We start from the raw sequence: 24,627 nt of genomic DNA, 5'->3' as shown, positions 1-24,627 counted from the left end.
TACAGGTTCTTTTTCTTGTCAATCTGTATTTTGGTAGGTTAAGTCTCTCCCCACTTTTAGCCAACCAAGATAAAAGTCCAATTTAATCATGCAACTGTTTTATTGATTACTGGTTTCGAGTCTCACAGAGACATTTTCGCTTGTGCCATTGAGTCTAAACCAGCAACCAGTAAAACAACTGTGTTATCAACATGGCCTGCTATGTTGTAATAAAACCCAGTATGACCACGGTTTCTCAGTAGCGTCATGTACTATTGGAGGAAATAATTTCCAATGGTTTTCATTCCATTGGGAAGATAACCTTTGACGTCAACTACCATTTTTTGATATCTTACAGGCAACTCTAGTGTTCAGGTTGAAAAATAGGAACAAATTATTGGGATAATGCTCTGGTTAAGGGGCACATTTAGCGTGACTATCTTGGTAGTTATTTTTTCAACTTATATTTCAAAAGACCCGTCATTGAACCTTAACGGACAACACTTATTCTTTACGTAGTTCTTGAAGACTATATATGTGCTTTTAATCTACAAACATTATATATTAAGAATTTGAACCTAATGAGATATGTGCTCGATTCTGTGAAGTTTTACGAATGGATGGATTGTGAGAGAATCGAAACAGAAGAGAATCCAAGCATCTGAGATGTAGTACTGCAGAAGAATGTTGAAAATTAGGTGGACTGATAAGGTACACGCCAGAGGTTCGAGTCCTGTGAGTGTTGTCTTTAGCGTTAAGTTAGTTTAAGTAGTGTGTAAGTCTAGGAACCGATGACCACAGCAGTTTGGTCCCTTAGTAATTCACACACATTTGAACATTTTTAGTAAGGTTCTAAATGAGGAGGTTCTCCGCAGAATAGGTGAGGAAAGAAATATATCTGAAAAACTGACAAGGAGGAGGGCAGGATGATAGGACACTTGTTAAGACATCAGGGAGTAACTTCTGTAGTAATAGAGGGGGCTGAAAGTGTAAAAATTGTAGGCGAAGACACAGACAGGAATACACCCAGCAAACAGTTGTGAATAAGGATGGCACAAGAAAGAAATTCGAGACGGTCAGCATCAAACCAGTCAGAAGACTGATGTCCAAAGAAAGAAAGAAAGAAAGAAGGAAATAATGGATGCTAACCGACTGTGATTCTTATCATGCACCAGCGAATGAAACAGGAAAGGAGAGGCGTTTAATGCTGGAAGTACAGTCCGCCACGCATCGTAAGGTGAGTTCCGAATGTCAGATGTAGAAGTACAATCCCGAAAACAGTACCTCCACGATACCTCCTGAAGAAAAAGTGTACTCGCATTTGTCTTCTTTGGAGTATTTTCATCCGTCTTTGTCGATCGTTTTGACTGTTGTTTCAACTCGCATGTGTAGCGACGCACCCAGATTTCATCCCTTGTCACGAATATAGGTAAATACTTTTACGGATTACAATTTCACGTTGCCTAATACTGCAGTGCAACGTTTTTCCCGATGCATTTTTTGTCGATCACAGCGTGCACAGTCTGTTCATCGGCCGTTTGTCGTGGAGGCTAATGTGCACTCGTTCATATTAAGTGCCTAAAGCCCCAGCTATATCGCACACTTTTATGTTATGATATTTCACATGATGCTCTAAGTAGTTTGTCCTAGTCACCATCTGTCGGAGCTGCTGACCTAATCCACTGCTGCGCAGTCACCTGAGGAAAAAAGCCCTTAAAATAATCCGCGTTTTGGAGCAATAAACAGAATGAAATCCTATCATTATATTAGTACATGTTGCAATGCATGAGTTAAACCCCGCTTTGCTCTTTTCAATGTACATGCAGAACAGCGAAGCTCATATTGCAACGTGTTATTGCGTCAGCTCTTGGGAATGCTGCGACACGACGTACTCGTCATTTCACACTCGACAAATCGAATAACACATCTGGATAACGTTCACATGTCTGTCAGGTTAATGGTGGCGGTGGTTTGCATTTTGGATGATATGTCTTATGTGTTGATTTGTCGGAGTGAAGCGTGGCATGCATTAACCCAGATGCGATAATGAGCATTTTATAGTCAAAATAGAGCAGACAGTTCGTGTGTCTGTTTTAATCCGGTAGTTGCATTGGTTTCCGGGCATTGCACTTTGATGACTTGACAAACAGTGGGTGACGCACGTAGCAAAGTGGGATCAGTAATAGAAGTAAACAGCAATCACACGCAATAAAAGCTACCGACTGGTAAAACCTGGCGGTTCTGTGAAGTGAACGATGATTGGGGAAACCTCTACAGATTAGTAATCTACATTGTTTCGGTAGGTAAAAGGTATTATGGTAAGACATTCTCTAAAGACAATATTTACATTTTTGTATTATTTTCTATATGTCTCCTAACAGTATCCTTTCCCTGCCGAAGTATATTCTTACGTAAGTATTTCGTTTTCTTTTATCGTTGCAGCTGGTCTCTAAGTTACTTCTGTCACATTAAAGATTAAACAATCATCATCATCATCATCATCATTTATTGCCTTATCGGGCCTTTAAGGCCTACAGCAGGAAGAACAATGTAAAAAAAATACAAATCATGGTCAGCAAAGGTTGTTCCCAGGATTTACTTCGATGGAATGGTAATCCATGTTAGACTAGCTCAAAATTGCTGTTACTTCTCTGTAGTTATGAACATCCGTTTGCTTTCTGTAAATATGTTCAGGGAGCTTAAGTTAGTAGCCATTTTAGCAATGTAGACTATTTCTCTATATCTTACACTATAATCTTCTGAAGATGAAAAGACTGAATCTATGGAAAATCTCTGCTCATAATCAACAAACTTTCTTTCTATATTCTTACAACAGCGATAGGAAATTGAAAATTGTTCAGGCGTTGAGGACGGAGTCAGTTGTCCAAAAAACTGAAGCTAAAGAGGGAGAAGCCACGGTTACTGCAAAGGACGGAATGATTGTACGTTCGAGCTTAATTCGGCATGTTTCCTATGCACTAAAAATTAATAAATAGTAAAAGAAAATGCTCTGAACCAATGTATACACCTCATTGCGATGAAAATAACGTTATATTTCAAGAGCAGGACAGTCTTTTATCATACTCCGATGTCTGGTTCGGAGTCTGTTTTAATACCTTGTAGATAGATTAAGATTTTCACCCCTTGCATGTTTTGCAATTTGTTTCCTCTATTAATTTACACGCGTAGGTATATGAATTGAGACTGTATGAAACGTTTAAAGTGCAAATCAACAAATTGCTTAGGCACTACAATACAGCTACGACGAAATGGCGGTGCGGGAAACTACTTTTTAAGAAATAATCACTAAAGTTTGCTTTATTCTGAAAGCGAATATCAGAATCATCAAAAACAGCTGACCATTAGTTCGAATAAGCTTCATGAAAGTACTTACAGACGTTCATAGCGAGCAATCCCCTCACACATAGTAATGTCTGTGCCCCACTTTCTTCCCTGAGCACAAGTACGCATTTGTTGGACACGGCTTCTGTACTTCTTGGTAAGAAGATAGTTCTGGATAGTGTGGTTGCCCAAAGGTTATTGTGGTTGTCCAGCACTGAAATGGAGACTGATTCGCTGATGAACTGTTGCTCATCCACCTGCTGTTAGATCTCGCGATAGTAGAGGCCGACCCTCCCGGTCATCACGTTTTTTGCCCACGGCAGCTGAACTCAAGCGGCAGTGGTTCTTACTGAATCGGGCCACTCACGATACACCCTTGACCTGATGGCGTTTGAAATACCCAGTGCCTGTGTGGTTTGCAAATGGTGCAATGCGTCGTGCAGCCACGGTCTGCGGCGAATTCCTACTCGAGTGCTAAGCTGACGGCTTTAGCAAGGCACGACAACATCCATATCGCATGATAACAGTCAAGTACTTCCATTCGCCGAGGCGGCAGAAGGTCGCTCCCCAAGACAGCAGCTATATCGAAAAGAAAAAGGCTTTCAGCGTTGCTGCAACGTAAAGGGAAATCAATGAAGTGGAAGCAGCAAGCGAACAGATTTCGTCCAGCTAAAAGGCCTAAATAACACGGTCAAGATACACACTAATTAAAGGTGGTCTTTAAACTTTATGGTCAATTGGAAACCTGCTCTCCATGTCGTGGTCATCACCACCAGAAATGGAATGTACGCGCTATTTATTGCGTCAGCGAATTTTATTCACGTATTTGAAAGAAGGAAGAAGGAGGTAAGAAATATCATTCCAGAAATAAATCTCCATTGTGACCCTGAATGAATGATTCAGTGATCTTTTCTGCTATCAAACGACGCATGAACTGTAAGCTGAAGAACAGGCGTTGTGCCCCTGTCAGAGACGCGGTTCACTTTGGCACAGGTTCTTTTCCGTGTAGCCTTCGCTACGGGGTGCAAGTCCCAAATTCTCTACACTCTGTTGTTGTTGTTGTTGTTGTTGTTGTTGTTGTGGTGGTGGTGGTCTACAGTCAGAAGATAAGTTAGATGCAACTCTCCACGCTAGTCTGTCCTATGGCAGCATCTTCATCTCTGCATAACTACTGCATTCAACATCCGTTTGAACCTACTTACTCCAGTCAACTATTGGTCTCCCTCTACGGTTTTAACCTCTGCCCCCAGTACCCCCCGCCCCCTTCCCTACAGTTCGTTCTACACTCCTGGAAATTGAAATAAGAACACCGTGAATTCATTGTCCCAGGAAGGGGAAACTTTATTGACACATTCCTGGGGTCAGATACATCACATGATCACACTGACAGAACCACAGGCACATAGACACAGGCAACAGAGCATGCACAATGTCGGCACTAGTACAGTGTAGCCGGCCGAAGTGGCCGTGCGGTTAAAGGCGCTGCAGTCTGGAACCGCAAGACCGCTACGGTCGCAGGTTCGAATCCTGCCTCGGGCATGGATGTTTGTGTTGTCCTTAGGTTAGTTAGGTTTAACTAGTTCTAAGTTCTAGGGGACTAATGACCTCAGCAGTTGAGTCCCATAGTGCTCAGAGCCATTTTTTAGTACAGTGTATATCCACCTTTCGCAGCAATGCAGGCTGCTATTCTCCCATGGAGACGATCGTAGAGATGCTGGATGTAGTCCTGTGGAACGGCTTGCCATGCCATTTCCACCTGGCGCCTCAGTTGGACCAGCGTTCGTGCTGGACGTGCAGACCGCGTGAGACGACGCTTCATCCAGTCCCAAACATGCTCAATGGGGGACAGATCCGGAGATCTTGCTGGCCAGGGTAGTTGACTTACACCTTCTAGAGCACGTTGGGTGGCACGGGATACATGCGGACGTGCATTGTCCTGTTGGAACAGCAAGTTCCCTTGCCGGTCTAGGAATGGTAGAACGATGGGTTCGATGACGGTTTGGATGTGCCGTGCACTATTCAGTGTCCCCTCGACGATCACCAGTGGTGTACGGCCAGTGTAGGAGATCGCTCCCCACACCATGATGCCGGGTGTTGGCCCTGTGTGCCTCGGTCGTATGCAGTCCTGATTGTGGCGCTCACCTGCACGGCGCCAAACACGCATACGACCATCATTGGCACCAAGGCAGAAGCGACTCTCATCGCTGAAGACGACACGTCTCCATTCGTCCCTCCATTCACGCCTGTCGCGACACCACTGGAGGCGGGCTGCACGATGTTGGGGCGTGAGCGGAAGACGGCCTAACGGTGTGCGGGACCGTAGCCCAGCTTCATGGAGACGGTTGCGAATGGTCCTCGCCGATACCCCAGGAGCAACAGTGTCCCTACTTTGCTGGGAAGTGGCGGTGCGGTCCCCTACGGCACTGCGTAGGATCCTACGGTCTTGGCGTGCATCCGTGCGTCGCTGCGGTCCGGTCCCAGGTCGACGGGCACGTGCACCTTCCGCCGACCACTGGCGACAACATCGATGTACTGTGGAGACCTCACGCCCCACGTGTTGAGCAATTCGGCGGTACGTCCACCCGGCCTCCCGCATGCCCACTATACGCCCTCGCTCAAAGTCCGTCAACTGCACATACGGTTCACGTCCACGCTGTCGCGGCATGCTACCAGTGTTAAAGACTGCGATGGAGCTCCGTATGCCACGGCAAACTGGCTGACACTGACGGCGGCGGTGCACAAATGCTGCGCAGCTAGCGCCATTCGACGGCCAACACCGCGGTTCCTGGTGTGTCCGCTGTGCCGTGCGTGTGATCATTGCTTGTACAGCCCTCTCGCAGTGTCCGGAGCAAGTATGGTGGGTCTGACACACCGGTGTCAATGTGTTCTTTTTTCCATTTCCAGGAGTGTATTACAAAATTGACGGTATGTGCCGTCAACCGATCCCTTCTGTTAGTCACTTTGTGCCTTAAGTTTCTTTTCTCACCGCTTCGTTTCAGTTAATCTTACACAATAGCTCAATGTGTAGCAATCATATAAAACCGATCACTCGTTGAAAGCTCCGCACCTGGAAATTTTCATAAGCCTTACCAGTACCCAAGAAAAGAAATAGGATTAATGCGCTAAATTTCTTACCCATACGGCTAACGTCGATTTGCAGTAGAATTTTGGAACATACACTACGTGATCAAAAGTATCCGGACACCTGGCTGAAAATGACTTCAAAGTTCGTGGCGCCCTCCATCGGTAATACTGGAATTATATGGTGTTGGCACACCCTTAGCCTTGATGACACCTTCCACTCTCGTAGGCATACGTTTAGTCAGGTGCTGGAAGGTTTTTTGGGCTATAACAGCCGATTCTTCACGGAGTGCTGCACTAAAGAGAGGTATCGATGTCGGTCGGTGAAGCTTGGCACGAAGTCGGCGTTCCAAAACATCACAAACATGTTCTATAGGATTCAGGTCAAGACTCTGTGCAGGCCAGTCCATTACAGGGATGTTATTGTCGTGTAACCGATCAGCCACAGGCCGTGCATTATTAACAGGTGCTCCATCATGTTGAAAGATACAATCGCCATCCCCGAAATGCTCTTCAACAGTGGGAAGCAAGAAAGTACTTAATACATCAATGTAGGTCTATGTTGTGATAGTGCCATGCGAAACAACAAGGGTTGCAAGCCCCCTCCATGTAAAACATGACCACACCATAACACTACCGCCTTCGAATTTTACTGTTGGCACTACAAACGCTGAGAAATGAGGTTCGCCGGCGCGGGTGTCTCGCGGTTCTAGGCGCTCAGTCCGGAACCGTGGGACTGCTACGGCCGCAGGTTCGAATACTGCCTCGGACATGGATGTGTGTGATGTCCTTCGGTTAGTTAGGTTTAAGTAGTTCTAAGTTCTAGGGGACTGATGACCATAGATGTTACGTCCCATAGTGCTCAGAGCCATTTTTAGATGAGGTTCACCGGTCATTCGCCATACCGACACCCTGCCGTCGGATCGCCACACGTGTACCGTGATTTGTCACTCCACACAACGTATTTCCAGTGCTCAGTCGTCCAATGTTTATGCTCCTCACACCAAGCGAGGCGTCGTTTGGCATTTACCGGCGTGATGTGTGGCTTATGAGCAACCGCTCGACCATGAAATCCAAGTTTTCTCACCTCCCGTCTGTCATAGTACTTGCAGTGGATCCTGATGCAGTTTGGAATTCCTGTGTGATGGTCTGGATAGATGTCTGCCTATTACACATTACAACCCTCTTCAACTGTCGGCGGTCACTGTCAGTCAACAGACGAGGTCGGCCTGTACGCTTTTGCGCTGTACGTGTCCCTTCACGCTTTCACTTCACTATCACATCAAAAACAGTGGATCTAGGGATGTTAGGAAGTATGGAAATCTTGCGTACAGGCGTAAGACACAAGTGACACCCAATCACCTGACCACGTTCGGAGTCCTTGAGTTCCGCGGAGTGCCCCATTCTGCTCTCTGACGATGTCTAATGACTACTGAGGTCGCTGATATGGAGTACCTGGCAGTAGGTGGTAGCACAATGCACCTAATATGAAGAGCATATGTTTCGGGGGGTGTCCTGATACTTTTGATCACATAATGTATATTGTGTTCGAACAATATGAGTTATCTCGAAGATAACGATTTATTGACAAACAGCCAACACGGATTCAGAAAATATAGTTCTTGTGAAACACAACTATCTGTTTATTCTCTGGGAATGTCACATTGATTCCATATTTTTAGTTTTTCTGAAGGCTTTTGACACCGTACCTCACAAGCGACTTCTGATCAAATTTCACATCTATGGACTACCACCTCAGTTTATTCGTGATTTTCTGTCAGAAAGGTCACAGCTCCTAGTAACTGACGGAAAGTCATTGAATAAAACAGGAATAATATATGTCGTTCCCCAAGGAAGTGTTGCAGACCCTCTGTTGTTCCTGATCTACATAAACGATTTAGGAGACAATCTGAGCAGGCATCTTAGACTTTTTGCAGATGATGCTGTCGTTTACGTCTTATAAACTTATCTGATTTACCGTCGTATAAAGTTATCAGATGATCTAAACAAATTGCAAAACGAGTTAGACAAGGTACTGTATGGCGCGAAAAGTGGCAATTGATTCTAAATAATGAAAAGCATGAAGACATCCACATCAGTACCAAAAGGAATCCACTAAATTTCGGTTACACGATAAGTCACACAAATCTAACGGCTACAAATTCAGCTAAATACCTTGGGATGACAATAACGAATAACACAAGCTGCAACGATCGTCCTCTTCTGGAGTACTGCTACACGGCGTAGAATCCACATCAGATAGGTTCGACGGAGGACACTGGAAAAGATCAAAGAAGGGCAGCTCGTTTTGTACTGTCGCGAAATATGGGGGAGAGCGCCACGGATTTGATACGTGAATTAGAATGGCAGCCATTAAAACAAAGTCGTTTTCCAATGCGGCGGGATCTTATCATGAAACTTCAGTCACCAAATTTCTCCTCAGAGTGTGAAAGTATTTTCCTGGTGCCCACCTATATAGGGCGAAATCATAATAAAATAAAAGAAATGAGAGCTCGCACGGAAAGATTTAATGGTTCATTTTTTCCATCGTTCTATTCGAGAGTGGAACGGTAGAGAAATAGCTTGAAGGCGGTCCGATGAACCCTCTGCCACGCACTTAATTGCGAAATGCAGAGTAATCATGTGGATGCACATGTAGATCTTCATTATTTATCCTGTTCACTCATCGAATCTTCACCATTGTTCAGCAGCACTACATTTCAAAAGCTACATTTTTTTCTTGTCTGAACTGGTTGTCGTTTATGTTTTACTTTAGTACAAGTGTAAACTCCAGACAAACACCATCTGAAAAGAATTCCTAACAATTAAATTTATATTCAATGTTAACAAATTTCGTTATTTCATAAATACTGTCGTTGCTAGTGTGTGGACAATCTGTTATCCGACAGCCGGCCGATGTGGCGGAGCGGTTCTAGGCGATTCAGTCTGGAACCGCGCGACCGTGCCGGTCGCAGGTTCGAATCCTGCCTCGGGCATGGATGTGTGTGATGTCCTTAGGTTAGTTAGGTTTAAGTAGTTCTCAGTTCTAGGCGACTGATGACCTCAGATGCTGAGTCCCATAGTGCTAAGAGCCATTTGCATTTTGTTATCCGACATTCTGTGACCTACTCACAGTTCCATGATCATTGACTACTCTCACGACTTTTGCAGGTATTCTCGCACGCGAAGGCGTTCGTCAGTGTGTCGGAGCAGCAGCATATGTCCACGGAGCCGGTGGCCTTCTCGTACGTGGCTGACCTGCTCATGGACAATCCGCGTGACGTCACGGTTAAGCTGCACCACCGCATCGGCCGCTTCCTGCGCCTACAGCTCTACTTCGCTGCTTCTTGGATACTGCTCAGCGAGGTCTCATTCGACTCGGGTAAGTACTCTCAGAAATGAAGATTTAAGTTTCAGTTAGCAAATATTCTTGGTTGAAAGCGCTAGGCAATCACTGTGGAAATGTCTAGAGGTATATTCGGAATAGTTCAGAATGTCAAACACGCAGAAGATATTAAATGAATTGTTATTTTATTTTCACTTTAAGTTCCATACGACCAATTTGAGGAGCAAATCTCCACGGTCATGCAACGTGTCAGTACATGAAATTACAACATATATGTAATAACAGATGAAAATAAAATGTTTATGAAGCCAAAAAAGTCAAGCCATTAGTTTAAGTACGCTCAATCAACAATATAAGAATCAGCTTAATTTTTCAAGGAAAAAGAGTGACCCACGAGGAAACTCTTCAGTTTCAATTTGAAAACGGGTCGATTACTGCTAAGATTTTTTAATTCTTGTGGTTAGTTATTGAAAATGGATGCAGCAGTATACTACACACCTTTCCGCACAAGTGTTAAGGGAGTCCGATCCAAATGCAGGTTAGATTTCTGCCGAGTATTAACTGAGTGTAAGCTGCTTATTCTTGGGAATAATATAATATTGTTAACAAGAACTTGTCGAACAGTCACTTACTTCAGATACCATTCAAATAGTAAAATGGCTGCATTAAGTCTTTGAACAATATCCTGAACGTGGGCTTTCAACGACAAAAATTTGAACTGTTCATTTTCACTAATCATATGCCTATTCTGTGAAATTAAAACGTCGGATTTTATTGAATTGTGTGTTAGAAACTGTAAAAACTGAGTCTTACAGTGATTTAGCGTTAGTTTATTTTCTACACGCCATGAACTTATGTCATGAGCTGCACTGTTTGAAATCGAGCCAGTGTTGCACACAACATCCTTTACTACCAAGCTAGTGTCATCATGAAGCAAAAATACTTTAGAGTTGCCTGTAATACTACAGGGCATATCATTTATATAAATAAGGAACAGGAGTGGCCCCAACACTGATCCCTGGGGCACACCCCCCATTTGACTGTACCCCACACAGCCATTCTCAACACTGTGAGTAATGACATTTCCCTGTCTGTTGTTAAAGTAGAGGTGAACCACATGTGAGCTACTCCCCATATTCCGTAATGGTCCAACATCTGGAGAAATATTTTGTGACCAACACAATCTAACGCCTCAGTTAACTCAAAAAATATGCCTAGTGTTCGAAAACTTTTGTTTAACCCATCCAGTACCTCACAGACAAAAGAGAATATAGAAGTTTCAGTTGTTAAACGACTTCCAGAGCCGAACTGTACATTTGATTGCAAATTATGTGCTAAAAATGATCAATTATCCTTACATACACAGCCTTTTCAATAACTTTTGCAAACACTGATGGAATAGAAATAGGTCGAATAGGTCTAAAATTGTCTACATTATCCCTTTCTCCCTTTTTATAAAGCGGCTTTACTACTGAGCAGTTTAATCGCTCAGGAAGCTGCCCATTCCTAAAGGAAAAATTACAAATATGGCTAAGTACAGGGCCAACAAGTGCAGCACAGTACTTTAATATTTTCTTAGGCACTCCATCATATCCACGAGAGTCCTTAGTCTTAAATGATTTTATTATTGACTCAATCTCCGCTTTGCCTGTATGACAGAGGAGTATTTCAGACATCAATCTCGGAAAGGCAATTGCGAAGAGAGTTAGATGATTCCCTGTAGAAACTAAATTTTTATTTAATTCACCAGCAATGCTAAGAAAATGATGTTAAATACTGTAAATGTATTTGATCTATCAGTAACAGAAATATTTTTATTACGAACTGACTCTATATCGTAGACCTTGTGCTGCTGACCAGACACTTCCTTCACTATTGACCATGTGGTTTAATTTTATTCTTTGAATTAGCTATTCTATTTGTGTACCACATGCATAACATTTTAAGCACCTTACAATACTGTTTGTACTGGGCTACTGTAGTTTGATTGTGACTACTTCTAACATTTTGATATAATTTCCGCTTTGTTCTACATGATGTCCTTATCCCACCCAGGCTGCCTTTTACTGCTAGTACCCCATTTAGAGCGTTCTAATGGAAAGCAACTCTCAAAGAGCATGAGAAACGTGTTACAGGAAAGCATTGTATTTTTCATCTATGTTATCAGCACTGTAAACATCTTGCCACTCTTGTGCCTTGACGAATTTTAAAAAACTCTATATTGCCATTGGATTAACTTTCCTACACAGTTTTCAATCATGAGTGACATTTGTTTGAGTACAAAAGCCATTTAGAGTTAAAATTTGTGCATCATGGTCTGAAAGGCCATTCACACTTTCACTAACAAAATGCCCATCTCGTAATGAAGAATGAATAAAAGTATTGCCTATGGCTGTGCTACTGTTCTGCACCCTAGATGAATTTAGGAGATCTACTAACATCCTTTTTCTTGCACAATCATATACAAAACTAATATTGTAGTCACCACGTATAATTAATTTCCGGTACTTCTTATAAAGTGAATCAAGAACCCTCTCTAGCTTGAGCAGAAATGCTCGTAAGTCAGAGTTAGGGGATCTATAAACAACAAAAATTAGAAGTTTTGTTTCACTTATTGAACTGCCCCTGCACAACATTCAAATATCTGTTCAGTGCAATGCCGTCTATGGACTCAAATGGAATACTGTTTTTTACGTCTGTTCGAAAACCTCTCTACTCTTTTCACAGGTACTACACGAGGGTATACAGTGTCTGTTTGCTCTGTCTGCTGTCGTCGTACTGTAAAAGACGACATAAATCGTTTTCCACCTGGACTTACAGAATGAAATTAAGCGTCAGTATTTCGAGGGTAGTTTGCTGTTAATCGTGTAAGATTTTCTGCTACAAGTCAAAGGAAAACAATAGAATCAACATTACTTAAGAAAGTTACCTCTCTAATGTGTGTAAATATGGTCGAAAACGTAGGAAACTAAATTTGAAAGCAGATTCCCAGGTAAAGGACTTGTTATTAACAGACATTTTGTCGGGTGCTGTCTGTGATTGCAGTGCCCACATTAGGGATACTTTTGCTAGTAATACGCTGTCTTTCTATCACAATTTTTTTTTCGTCAAAAGTGTTTCGGAGCTACAACTCCGCCTTCATTGACTTTATTGATGTTTTTGAAGGTTATCATTGACCAGTAAGCAGATCGCCACAGTTGGTAGTTTTACGTGAAAAGCATTTCAGATGAGACTAATGAACAAATGATTGTTTTTAGTTAACTTCAGAAGACAATTATCCAATGAAAGTAACTAGTAGGGGTACATCATTTGTTCGTTAATCTCGTCTGAGATGCTGCTTTTGTAAAACTAACAACTTTGTCGCTCATTTATTCCTTGATGATAAACTGAATCAGAAGTGACGCCGTGAAAATGAGTTGTTGGTACGAAACATGTTGGACTTACGCAGAAAAACACAATATTGTGACTGAAGGCAGTGTATTACTAGTAAAAATATTCCGTACTTGTGCTCCACTTCAGTTTTGAAACAAAAGAACAAACTAGAATGTGTTACTTTGGTAAATCAGAAGTAATGCCAATCCAGATTGTAGTTATCCCGAGCAACAATACTGCACATACAGTGGCAAGATGACGTTAAAGTTAACAGTAGTAGGTTAGTGGATATCAAATTGATATGCAAATTAATTAAATTGATCAATTAATTACCCGCCCCCTTCACTACACCCATCCCCACCCCCAGATGACGACAAGTGTGTTTTTCTCAGCCTGCACCTGGGTCCCAGGCCCCCTGTCCACCCCTCCCCCACCTACCCTATTGGCGAGGATTTCGAATTTTCGCGGGAATTTCTTTGGCCCAGGGCTGTGCTGACGTCCTACCCCACCCACCACCCGGGAATTGGTTGGAAATTAAAAATGGTGGTGCCATTTTTGGGACTTGAGCCCTGGTCCTTCTAGATGGAAAGCCCAAGTCCACCCCCCCCCCCCCACTGCCCCTACACATGGAAACCGTCCAGATGTAGGAGAGGAAGGTTAGGTTAGTGTACATTATTTATTTTGGTTGGGAAACTGATGTAAAGATCGGAACTAATTACGTAATTAATCATAAATATCAGGTCTAATTACACAAAAGGACTGCCTAAAATCGCAATAGAGCTCAAAAATTGACGATACCATACGACCGGGTTATCCCACTGGGAAAAAATTTCACAATACCACTCGAAACTAAAACTCTACCCTTCACCTACATGCTAGTGGGAAAAAGGCTGGGAATACGAGATGCTCGAGTTGGACAGAGAGGAGTTTAAATAAGTGTATTACCTGTAAGGATACAGCTGAGGAAAGTATTTATCGTTGTTTGATGCCAGAGTTCGTTACATATGCCTGCTCAAAAATCACCCTACAGGCCAGGTAATTGAAGTCAAAACACGCTACAACAACTGATGGAAAAAATGCATCACTGTTCTAGTTACACTTCGAAATTGTCGTAAAAAAAAACAGCACTCGCAATGAGTGGGTCATAATGAAACACATATACTATCGATATCGTCTTTCCAAAAGATTGCAGAGGGGGCGGTAGGTGAACGTGCGTTCTCTTCGTTAGGCGCTCACAAACTTCCGAAATTCAAGGCCCTCTTACCTCCCCTCATCCCTCCCCTCCCTCCCTCAATCCATCCAACATCCAACTAGGGGGGGGGGGGGGGGGAGACTTTTTCAAACTGCCAGCTGCTCCGATGTGCATCTCGTGGAACAAGCTGGCCACAGTCGCTGACCACCTTGAGGCGGCCATCCTTCGCTAACACAAACACGTGTATAGTCAACTAAATAGGAGAGAAAAGGACAGCCACCCCAAGCGCAAATTGTTCATCTAACATACAGCGATACAGGCCCCATGCGCCGCCCCCTGGGCAGAGCCCACCTGTGTCCATCGAAAACCAACAGGAGTCACGCTCCAACCCCCCACACCCCCACAAGCCTGCCATTCTGCGATGGAGAACAGTTATATTTAATGTCAGTGCAACTCTTTCTTGCAATCTGTTAAACGTATTTCTCAGAAAGATTGGACACCCTGGAACAACAACGAAATTCCGGAGGATGCTCCAAATAGCTTTTTCAAAAGTTGGGTGCTTTGGAAATAGGAAGCGACTGCAATGTCTTTAGTACAATGAGCATGTTACTGGGCAGTCAGCGTTATCGATGCCGACAAAAGCTACACATACAATAGAACGTGATGCCAGCATCCCTGAGATCAAAATCACGATAAATGAGAGCTATCCTGACTGCGGGTTGTTAGTCTAAAAGACAACCGCGACCTCCTATGGAACTTGTCCACCAAATCTCTAGTACTCCAGTCGTTCTGACCACTGGACTGTAACATTTCTATTTAACATCAACGTGTCTCCCATAATCAAGCATCTATAAAGAAAGGAAAATACAATCACGATGATAATCAATGTCTTCTTTCCACGAAAAGAGGTGCAGTCAATTTTCTTTTAGTTTATGAGAAAAATTGGTATAGTTTTTACATTCAACTGCATCTCATTATTTTGTGACATCCCACGAAATGCACTACCGCCGGTTACAGATGATCAGCAAAGACATGTCGATCCTGCGTAAAATCGGGAAAAAAAAACTTCCACTATTTTGATGCAAAAACTACCGATCACTGCAGAATGCTTTCGTTATTTCGAAACCTACATCGGAGTAAAGAAAAAGCGAGAATTTCAACTCTGAAGAAAAAACATCTATGTTGTGCAATTGCATTCAGCTTGATGGACAAATTCCACGATCTGAGAGCGTCTCTTTCGTTCAAATGTGTGTCTGTAAATAAACTGTCATGCACATATGTATTACAAATATTTCAGACACGTGAAATATCATTAGAGAATACAATCTCTAACGCCACTGGATCACATGTCGGAAAAAACACAATCAATTTTCGACCGACAACAACAAGTTGCAATTCAAGAGAACGTAGCTGTTTTGTACACTGTGACAAGTCCCGTTCCACCAGTGCGATCATACTAACATTTACCAAATAAATCGTGAGAGTCTGTCTCACTCTGTGTAGGTGGGAGACTGAAATTTCATTAAAGGATATCGCTACAACGAAATAAAAAAGAAAGAAAGAAAGAAAGAAACGTCTGTCAAGAATCATTCCGTGTGCCCTAGACACCTCTTCTGCCCATCAGACTGCACGTCATTGTTATCAAGTTGATAGGCTAATTTATTAAATTGATCATGAGAGTCACTTTGCATGGCGAGTATTTTTTTACAGCATTCGGATTATACTTACCAAGTAGGTTAAATGGGTATCCATGGAGGGAAGACGAAGTTCTTTTCGAGGAGCACTATTGAGAACCAACATTTGAAGCTTACCACAGAGGGGTTCTACGGCGCCCTGCGACATACATTTCGTGTGAGGACCGCGCTATTAAAAACACAATCGTAATAACTATGTGACTGTCACCCTGGTTAAAAAGTGGTCTTGAGCCTACAGGCACACAGGAGTCGCTGATAGCATTATGCTTTCTGGTAGAAATGCTGTCTGCGATTTGGAATCAAATCTGTCCATTCAACCATACACTTACATTGGATGCTGTAGAGACAACTTTTAATGATTATAGCAACTGGTGAATCATATTCGTGCCACTCTCATATCTCGATACGAGTCACCTTTTTCGAACCTATCTGCTAAGGACCCGTACAGCAAAAACTCCAGTTTTTTAGACAGTCCCTCTGCATCTTATAACTGCTCCTCAGTCTCTGCCCCATTCTCCCTGTGATTGTCCCAATTTAAGTCGGACCTGAACGGACGTCAGAGAGCGCTATCTCTAAGACCTTCTGCATCCCGTGAAGAAATAGGATGAGCTGAGTTAATGCGACAGGACCGTGTTTTGACCACTCGGTGGAAATGAGAACATGTTGTCGTAGCTCCACCAACCATGTACAGTGTTTAGGGTCAGCGCCAAACGAAGCTTTCCCCTGCAACACGAGGTTGCAGGTAGTACTAGCAGTTTCAGTGGTGTTCCTTGTTGGAAAATTAGGAAGACTCCACATCATACACGGCATGGAAGAAGGACGAAGATTTTGCTACTACACTGTGGAACATCTCCAAACTATATCTCAGGCATGGATGTGTGTGTTACCCTAAGTGTAAGTTAGTTTAAGTTGGATTAAGTAGTGTGTAAGCCTAGGGACCGATGACCTCAGCATTTTGGTTCCATAGGAACTTAACACCACCACCACCACCACCACCACCACCACCACCAAACTACATACAAGTACTGAAATCTTAAGGAGATATGCGTGTCTCAGGATGCATTCATGTCTGTTACCCAAACATTCTCCCCCACCTTTTTTTGTACCATCCAACATAGAAAGACTACGAACTGTTAAAACTCTGCCAACATCATCTGTTGTGGCAACGGCCTTGCCGCAGTGGATACACCTGTTCCCGTGAGATCACAGAAGTTAAGCGCTGTCGGACGTGGTCGGCACTTGGATGGGTGACCATCCGGGCTGCCATGCGCTGTTGCCATTTTTCGGGGTGCACTCAGCCTCGTGATGCCAAATGAGGAGCCTGTCGACCGAAAAGTAGTGGCTTCGGTCAAGAATACCATCATAACGACCGGGAGAGCGGTGTGCTGACTCCACGCCCCTCCTATCCGCATCCTCCCCTGAGGATGACACGGCGGTTGGATGGTCCCGATAGGCCACTCGTGGCCGGAAGACGGAGTGCAACATCATCTGTTAGGGACTCGATAAGATATTACCGCGTCCATGTCTTCTGATATATCGAAAACGAATATAGTCTGCATGCCAACATTGGCCGAATGTGGCAATCCTATTAAATATACAGTTATTGGTTCACTAGAGCAGGTGGCTCGTGATCAAAGTCGCTTCCACAGTGTAAAGTTTCGCCACCTGTCCTGTAGAAGGACCACATCCCACAGACTATGAATCGCAAGAGAGGGTATTAATATGTCTCGATCTATTGGCCCTCACAGAAAACTGGACATCACATGGTGTAAATTAAGCTGCTGTTCCTTCCACAATACATACCGTGTGATTGAAATAAAAGACAGAGGCAGTGTTTCTTATGGACAAAAAAAATGTGGAAGACATCATGACATATGAAAACTGGTAGAGTTTTACAGAGTTGTGGGACGTTTCCAAACCGCTTTCGTAGGGTGATTGATGACCTCTACGTTTAAAGTTATCATTCACAGTGACGTGGTAGCAGATGTCTAGGTGTCCCGTTTCGATTGGTTCGTCATACTGCAGTCATGCACGCTATCACTATTTCAGTGCAGACTTTCCTAAAAGGGTGTTGCTCCCAATAAGAGTCTCTCTCCATGTCAAAGAAGTGATGTCAGTCAATCAACATGTGGTAATCAACAGCATACCAGTGGGCGGATGGGGTGGAAAAGGCGTTGTCGATTAACTGTAATAAGCACCACAACTGACGGTGCGACCAGTTTTAGCAATATTACAAGATTTTCTGTAATTACAAAACCGACTAATGTGGCGGCAGTGTGCTTCCCAATTTCTGTATCATCGCTAAACCACCCCTCCACTACCTTGCGAGTGCTATATACAAGACTGCAAATGTAGATAGATGATGGTGCAGTGCGTCCATTCATTGTTAATTCTCAAACATACATATACACCAAAGTATACCTAACAGCGTCCCATACTGATCCACATATTTCTAGTACTTGGATCATTGTGTGTTATTTACGATTACAATTGCCTATATTTCCCTATGTGGATGGGTGTCACAAAGCATTCTCGCATTCTTAGGATAAGGTTGTAGATCGAGAGACCTCCCCGCATTATCTTTGACGAACGCTCCCTTAAACTATGTCACCAATTTAATTTGCAACTTACCAGAAGTAGGAGGTTACTCTGTGCAAACTATGCAACAGAGCAAACTGAGTCCATAACTGCTGTTCAGCGAAGACTGTTCTGCACTAATCGGACTCACAGCGCCCATTCAAGTGTACAAGATCCCTCCACATGAGCGCATGTCGAGGAGGTTAGCACCCCTTGTCGGTGTATAGCAGATGTGAGAGTGTTGTGATGATATAACAGACGCTTCTGAAGAAGAAACGTGTGTTTTGTGCATGACGGACCTCCAGGCAGATATAGTTTGAAGCATTTTACGTAAATCATTTGTGCTATCGATTTAGAGGTATTTTTCTAGTGTCTGTGGTCATTACCAGGAAGATATTGGCAAGAGAGAAATGATCGTGGAACATACACACTTACATTCCTAACGCTACACGGTTCAGCAGTTAAAACACACTGTATTGCTAGAGCGGCGCGGCTTCTCACCTGTTAGCTGTGTGGAATACAACGCTGTTAATATTCCAATGTAAAAAAATGTAATCACGGCGAATGAAATACTTTCTCCCTCCAAGTTTCTCTACGATAAACTATGGTGACCAACTGTAAAGTATAAAGTTACTACCTTGCACAACAAAGAAAATATAGATTCTTTGTAACACAAACACTACAAAGATTTACAGAGGCGTATGATGCCTTCAAGCCCGGTTACGGTTCATAAATTATGATATGCTTACACAGCCCTACAAAATCATGGTCGACAGCCGAAGATGCATACGAAGGAATAAACACCATGATCAGTAGCCAGAGGAGATGTAATTGTCTTACCGCAGTTTACCACTGCCCCCGGTAATTTTCCTCTTGCATACAAAAGTTAAGGCCTGATGTTAGGTGGTATTGCTCATGTGCAGAATAATTATTGCCTTTTCTCCTTGATACCACTTCTCTGGAATGCCTCTTCGCTCCACTATTAAGGTGTGTATATGTAACATCAGTCTACTCTCCTCCTCCACAACATGCAATTTTATTGATTTGGCTCAGTATTCCTTTCATGATATTTGTCTCTAATTTTACGTCTTCTCAGTCAGTTTCCATAATTTTACTAGGTTTTCGCGATTTTAGATATTTCATACTAATTCCCTCAATTTTTAATTATCTCACATCAATTCCTCATGAGTATAATAGTTTTCCTCGTATTTTAATGATTTTATGTCGTTTCCCATATTTTTTCCACGCGTTATATCCCGAGCGACGTTCAGAGACGGATCCACTACACGTCATGTCTGGGATGGGATTAGAAGGTTGATCCATCATACGTTATGTCCGTAGATGAGTTCTGTGTCCGAAGTTGGATCCACCAGCAGGAGGAACGGGAGATGGGAGCCACTGATGTTTCCCACAGTCCATGTTTCACTCTCATAGAATGACGCAAAGGATCAGTATATGGTCATATTGCTGACATACCCATGTGCTGTCTGATTTTCTTCAAGAATATTTGCACATCTTATACAGCAACGTACTAAAAAGTCGTGCCCCCTCCCCGATGATCCACTTGAATGCATTTTGGATAGGACGAACATGAAAAGTATAGTAACAGCCGCTTCGTACCTATATGAAACTGAAGACTCGATTTATGTCCAAGATGTGTCCAAGAAATGGAATACATCGCATACATCTTCATTCGTGTAGGTGAGGACGCCGAAACAGGTTTTCCATTGATGGATATGTTTCATCATTACACATGCGTTGGAAGCCCTCTGATGCCTGTGGATGGAGATATTTGCCCTTAATGATTGCAGGCAGATACTGCTCCAAGTCACACACAGAACACGCAAGTGTGTACTAGCCGATCACAGGATATACCATACAACTGATACAACCCGAGAGAACAACGGAAAGAAAGATTAAATGCGTGATAAATAGCAAGCAACAACGTCTCCCTCTTCCTAGTATGCATCGCCAGTCTACCATAAATCATACCTCGCTACAACACCTCTCAACCCATCAATCCATTCACCTTGTATCATCCTTTAACGCAAATCCATGTCAGTTTAGAGGCAGATGGCTCTTTTTCTCCAGGAAAACATCAAAGACAGCAGTCAACTTCCATGTATCACTATCATGTCAATAGACATACAGTAGAATGTTGCTAAAGAAAAAGGCCACACAGCAACTGTTTGTAAAGTTTTTGTTAGCTCACACCGCATGACTTTGATTGGCGGAAAGCACAGAGAAGCACATTGTAAATGAAGTTTGTTGAAGTTTAAAACACTTAAACAGTCCTTCACACGGTCAGACACGTGATACATTCTGCAGTTGTATATCGCAGTCACCCCAGCTGGTAATACAACGCTCTTTAGCTAAGGTTGGTTGGTTGTTTTGGGGAAGGAGACCAGACAGCGAGGTCATCGGTCTCATCGGATTAGGGAAGGACGGGAAAGGATGTCGGCCGTGCCCTTTGAAAGGAACCATCCCGGCATTTGCCTGGAGCGATTTAGGGAAATCACGGAAAACCTAAATCAGGATAACCGGACGCGGGATTGAACCGTCGTCCTCCCGAATGCGAGTCCTGTGTCTAACCACTGCGCCACCTCGCTCGGTTCTTTAGCTAAGGACATTTATAAAAATTTATAAGGCAGTTGCTGATAACTTTGGATTCACATCTGTGTTTGTGACCCGACATATATATAAATTTATTTATTCTACATTTGACGGTCATCCACGTTAAACATACTATCCCAACCGCCTTATCGCTGTCGACGAAAAAGTGACAGTTTCCCTGGTTCTAGGTGCTTTCATGTCAACTTTTTCTTGTATTCCTCTTGATGATGCATTCTCGTTCCCACGCACAAGGACTGTCTGCACCAAGCAGAAGACATACACGTACCCACACATTCTTCTCAATCCCCCCCTGCATTTTTGTGTATTTTGCCTCAATTTCTACGCATTTTTCGTCATTTTTTGTAATTTTATCGATTTTATGTCATATATATCCATAGGATCATGACGTCACTTCTTACCACGTATTCTAAAATTGCTTGTAAATATAGTCCAAATGTCAACACCTAGTGCAAATGTACTATTTTTCTGATCGGACGGCATAGTATAACAGTGTTCTCGAATGCATCCAATCACCGACAACCAAATATTCTACAGCTGCAGTGCGTTTGCTCTATTTTCTGGATGCCTGTATATGTCACAGATGATTCCCATGACCTGGTGTAGACCCTAGTTAGTGTTCGAATGTGGATCCACCATGAGCAATGTGTGAATGCGGTTCAACAATATGCCACATCTGGGATAGGATTTGAAAGTGGATCCGCCCCGCGTTATATGTAGAGCGTCATTCAGAGACGGCTCCACAGTACGTCATGCGTAGGATAGCGTTAGAAGGTTGATCCATCACTCGTTACATCCGGAGATGAGTTCTATGTCTGAAGTTGGATCCACCAGCGGGAGGAACGGGTGATGGGAGCCACTGATTTTTCCCACAGTCCATGTTCCACTATCATACAATGCTGTGCTCCTGACTCACATTCTCAGAAAATTCTTCCTTAAATTACGGCCTATGTTTGATACTAATAGACTTCTCTTGGCCAGGAATACCCTTTTTGCCAGTGCCAGTCTGTTTTTAATGTCCTTGCCTCAGCCATCATTGGTTATTTTGCTGCCTAGGTAGCAGAATTCCTTAATTTCATCTACTTCGTGACCATCAGTCCTGATGTTAAGTTTCTTGTTGTTCTCATTTCTGCAACTTCTCATTACTTTCATCTTTCTTCGATTTACTCTCAATCCATAATCTGTACTCATTAGATTGTTTATTCCATTCAGCATATCATGTAATTTTTCACTTTCATTTAGGATAGCAATGTCATCAGCAAATCATATCATTGATACCCTTTCACCTTGAATTTTAATTCCATTCCAGAAGCTTTCTTTTATTTCCATCATTGCTTCTTCGATGTACAGATTGAATGATAGGGGCAAAGGAATACATCCCTGTCTTACGCCCTTTTAATCTGAACACTTTGTTCTTGGTCATCCACTCTTATTCCCTCGTGGCTCTTGTAGATATTGTATATTACCCGTCTCTCCCTATAGCTTATCTCTATTTTTCACAGAATTTCGAACATCTTGCATCATTTTACACGGTTGAACACTTTTTCCTGGTCGACAAATCCTATGAGCGTGTCTTGATTTTTCTTTAGTCTTGCTTCCATTATCAACCGCAACCTCAGAATGGCCTCCCGGGTGCTATTACCTTTCCTAAAGCCTACTACATCCTCAGTTTTCTTTTCCATTCTTCTGTATATTATCCTTGTTAATAACTTGGATGCATGAGCTGTTAAGCTGATTGTGCGATAATTCTCACACTTGTCAACTCTTGCAGTCTTCAGAATGGTGTGGATGATACTTTTTCGAAAGTCACATGGTATGTTGCCAGACTCATACATTCTCACCAACGTGAAGAATCATTTTGTTACCAGTTCCCCCAATGATTTTAGAAATTCTGATGGAATGCTATTTACCCCTTCTGTCTTATTGATCTTACGTCCTCCAAAGCTCTCTTAAATTCTGATTCTGATATTGGATCCCATATCTCTTCTAAATTGACTCCAGTTTCTTCTTCTATCCATCAGAGAAATCTTCTCCCTCACAGAGGTCTTCAATATACTCTTTCCACTTATCTGCTCTCTCCTCTGCATTTAACAGTGGAATCCCCGTTGCACTCTTTATATTTATGCCCTTGCTTTTAATGTTACCGAATGTTGTTAGTAAATGCTGAGTGAGTCCTTCCAACAATCATCCCTTTTTCGATTTCTTCACATTTTTCATGGAGCCATTTCATCTTAGCTTCCCTGCACTTCCTATTTTTTTCATTTCTCAGCGACTTGTATTTCTGTATTCCTGAAATTACCAGACCTTTTTTGTGCTTCCTTCTTTCGTTGACCAGCTGAAGTATTTCTTCTAGTTACTCATGGTTTCTTCGCAGCTACCTTCTTTGTACCTACGTTTTTCCTTCCAAATGCCCTGATTGCACTTTTTAGAGATGTCCATTCCTTTTCAACTGTACTGCCTACTGAGTTATTCCTTATTGCTGTATCTATAGCCTTAGAGAACTTCAAGCATGTCTCGTCATCCATTAGCACTTCCTTATCCCACTTCTTTGCGTATTGATACTTCCTAACAAATCTCTTGAACTTCAGCCTACTCTCCATCACTACTTTATTGTGATGTGAGTCTATATCTGCTCCTGAGTGCGCCTTACAATCCAGTATCTGATTTTGGAATCTCTGTCTGATCATGATGTAATGTAGCTGAAATATTTCTGTGTCACCCGGTCTTTTCCAAATATACCTGCTCCTCTTATGATTCATGAACAGAGTATTCGCTATTACTAGCTGAAATATGTTCCAGATCTCAATTAGTCTTTTTCTTTTCTCATTCCTTGTCCCAAGCCCATATTCTCCTGTAACCTTTTCTTCTACTCCTTCCCCTACAACTGCGTTCCAGTCCCCCAAGATAATTAGATTTTCATTTTCATCTCCATTTATGTACTGTATCACCCTTTCAATATTCTCTTATACTTTCTCTATCTGTTCATCTTCAGATTGCGGTGTGCCATGTATACCTCAACTACCGTTTTCGGTGTTGATTTGATATCGATTCTGATACGAAGAACCCCATCACTGAACTGTTCGCTGAACGCACTTTTTGCCTTACGTTTCTGTTCATAATGAATCCTCCTCCCTTTATACCATTTCCTGCTTCCTTTGATAGTACCCTATACTTATCTGACCAGAAATCCTTGTCTTCTTTTCATTTCACTTCACTGACCCCTACTACATCTACATTGAGCCTTTGCATTCCCCTTTTTAAATTTTATAGCTTCCTTACCACATTCAAGCTCCTGACATTTCACCCCCCCCCCCTCCCGTCTCATAGAAAATTCTCCTTTCGTTGACTATTCAATCTTTCTCTCATGATTGGTCAGCTCCCCATTGGCTGTCTCCTCCTAGCGACTCGAATGG

At 42.7% G+C, this 24,627-nt stretch overlaps 1 protein-coding gene and 1 pseudogene across 3 annotated transcripts in view; both read left to right on the top strand.

Moving 5' to 3' along the window:
- The window catches only part of LOC126088407 (discoidin domain-containing receptor 2-like), an 883,025-nt gene that overhangs the window by 697,885 nt on the left and 160,513 nt on the right, over positions 1-24,627 (top strand). For all 3 annotated transcript variants that reach the window (XM_049906568.1, XM_049906558.1, XM_049906550.1), the window contains exon 8: positions 9,574-9,784. In XM_049906568.1, the coding sequence (XP_049762525.1) occupies positions 9,574-9,784 (211 nt within the window). The remainder of the gene's footprint in view (positions 1-9,573; positions 9,785-24,627) is intronic.
- LOC126102475 (5S ribosomal RNA) lies at positions 17,168-17,285 on the top strand (annotated as a pseudogene).

This window comes from Schistocerca cancellata, chromosome 1, assembly GCF_023864275.1.
Source record: "Schistocerca cancellata isolate TAMUIC-IGC-003103 chromosome 1, iqSchCanc2.1, whole genome shotgun sequence".
Taxonomy (NCBI): Eukaryota; Metazoa; Arthropoda; class Insecta; order Orthoptera; family Acrididae; genus Schistocerca; species Schistocerca cancellata.
The sequence above is the reverse complement of the archived record's forward strand: the minus strand, read 5'-3'. Positions and strand labels throughout refer to the sequence as shown.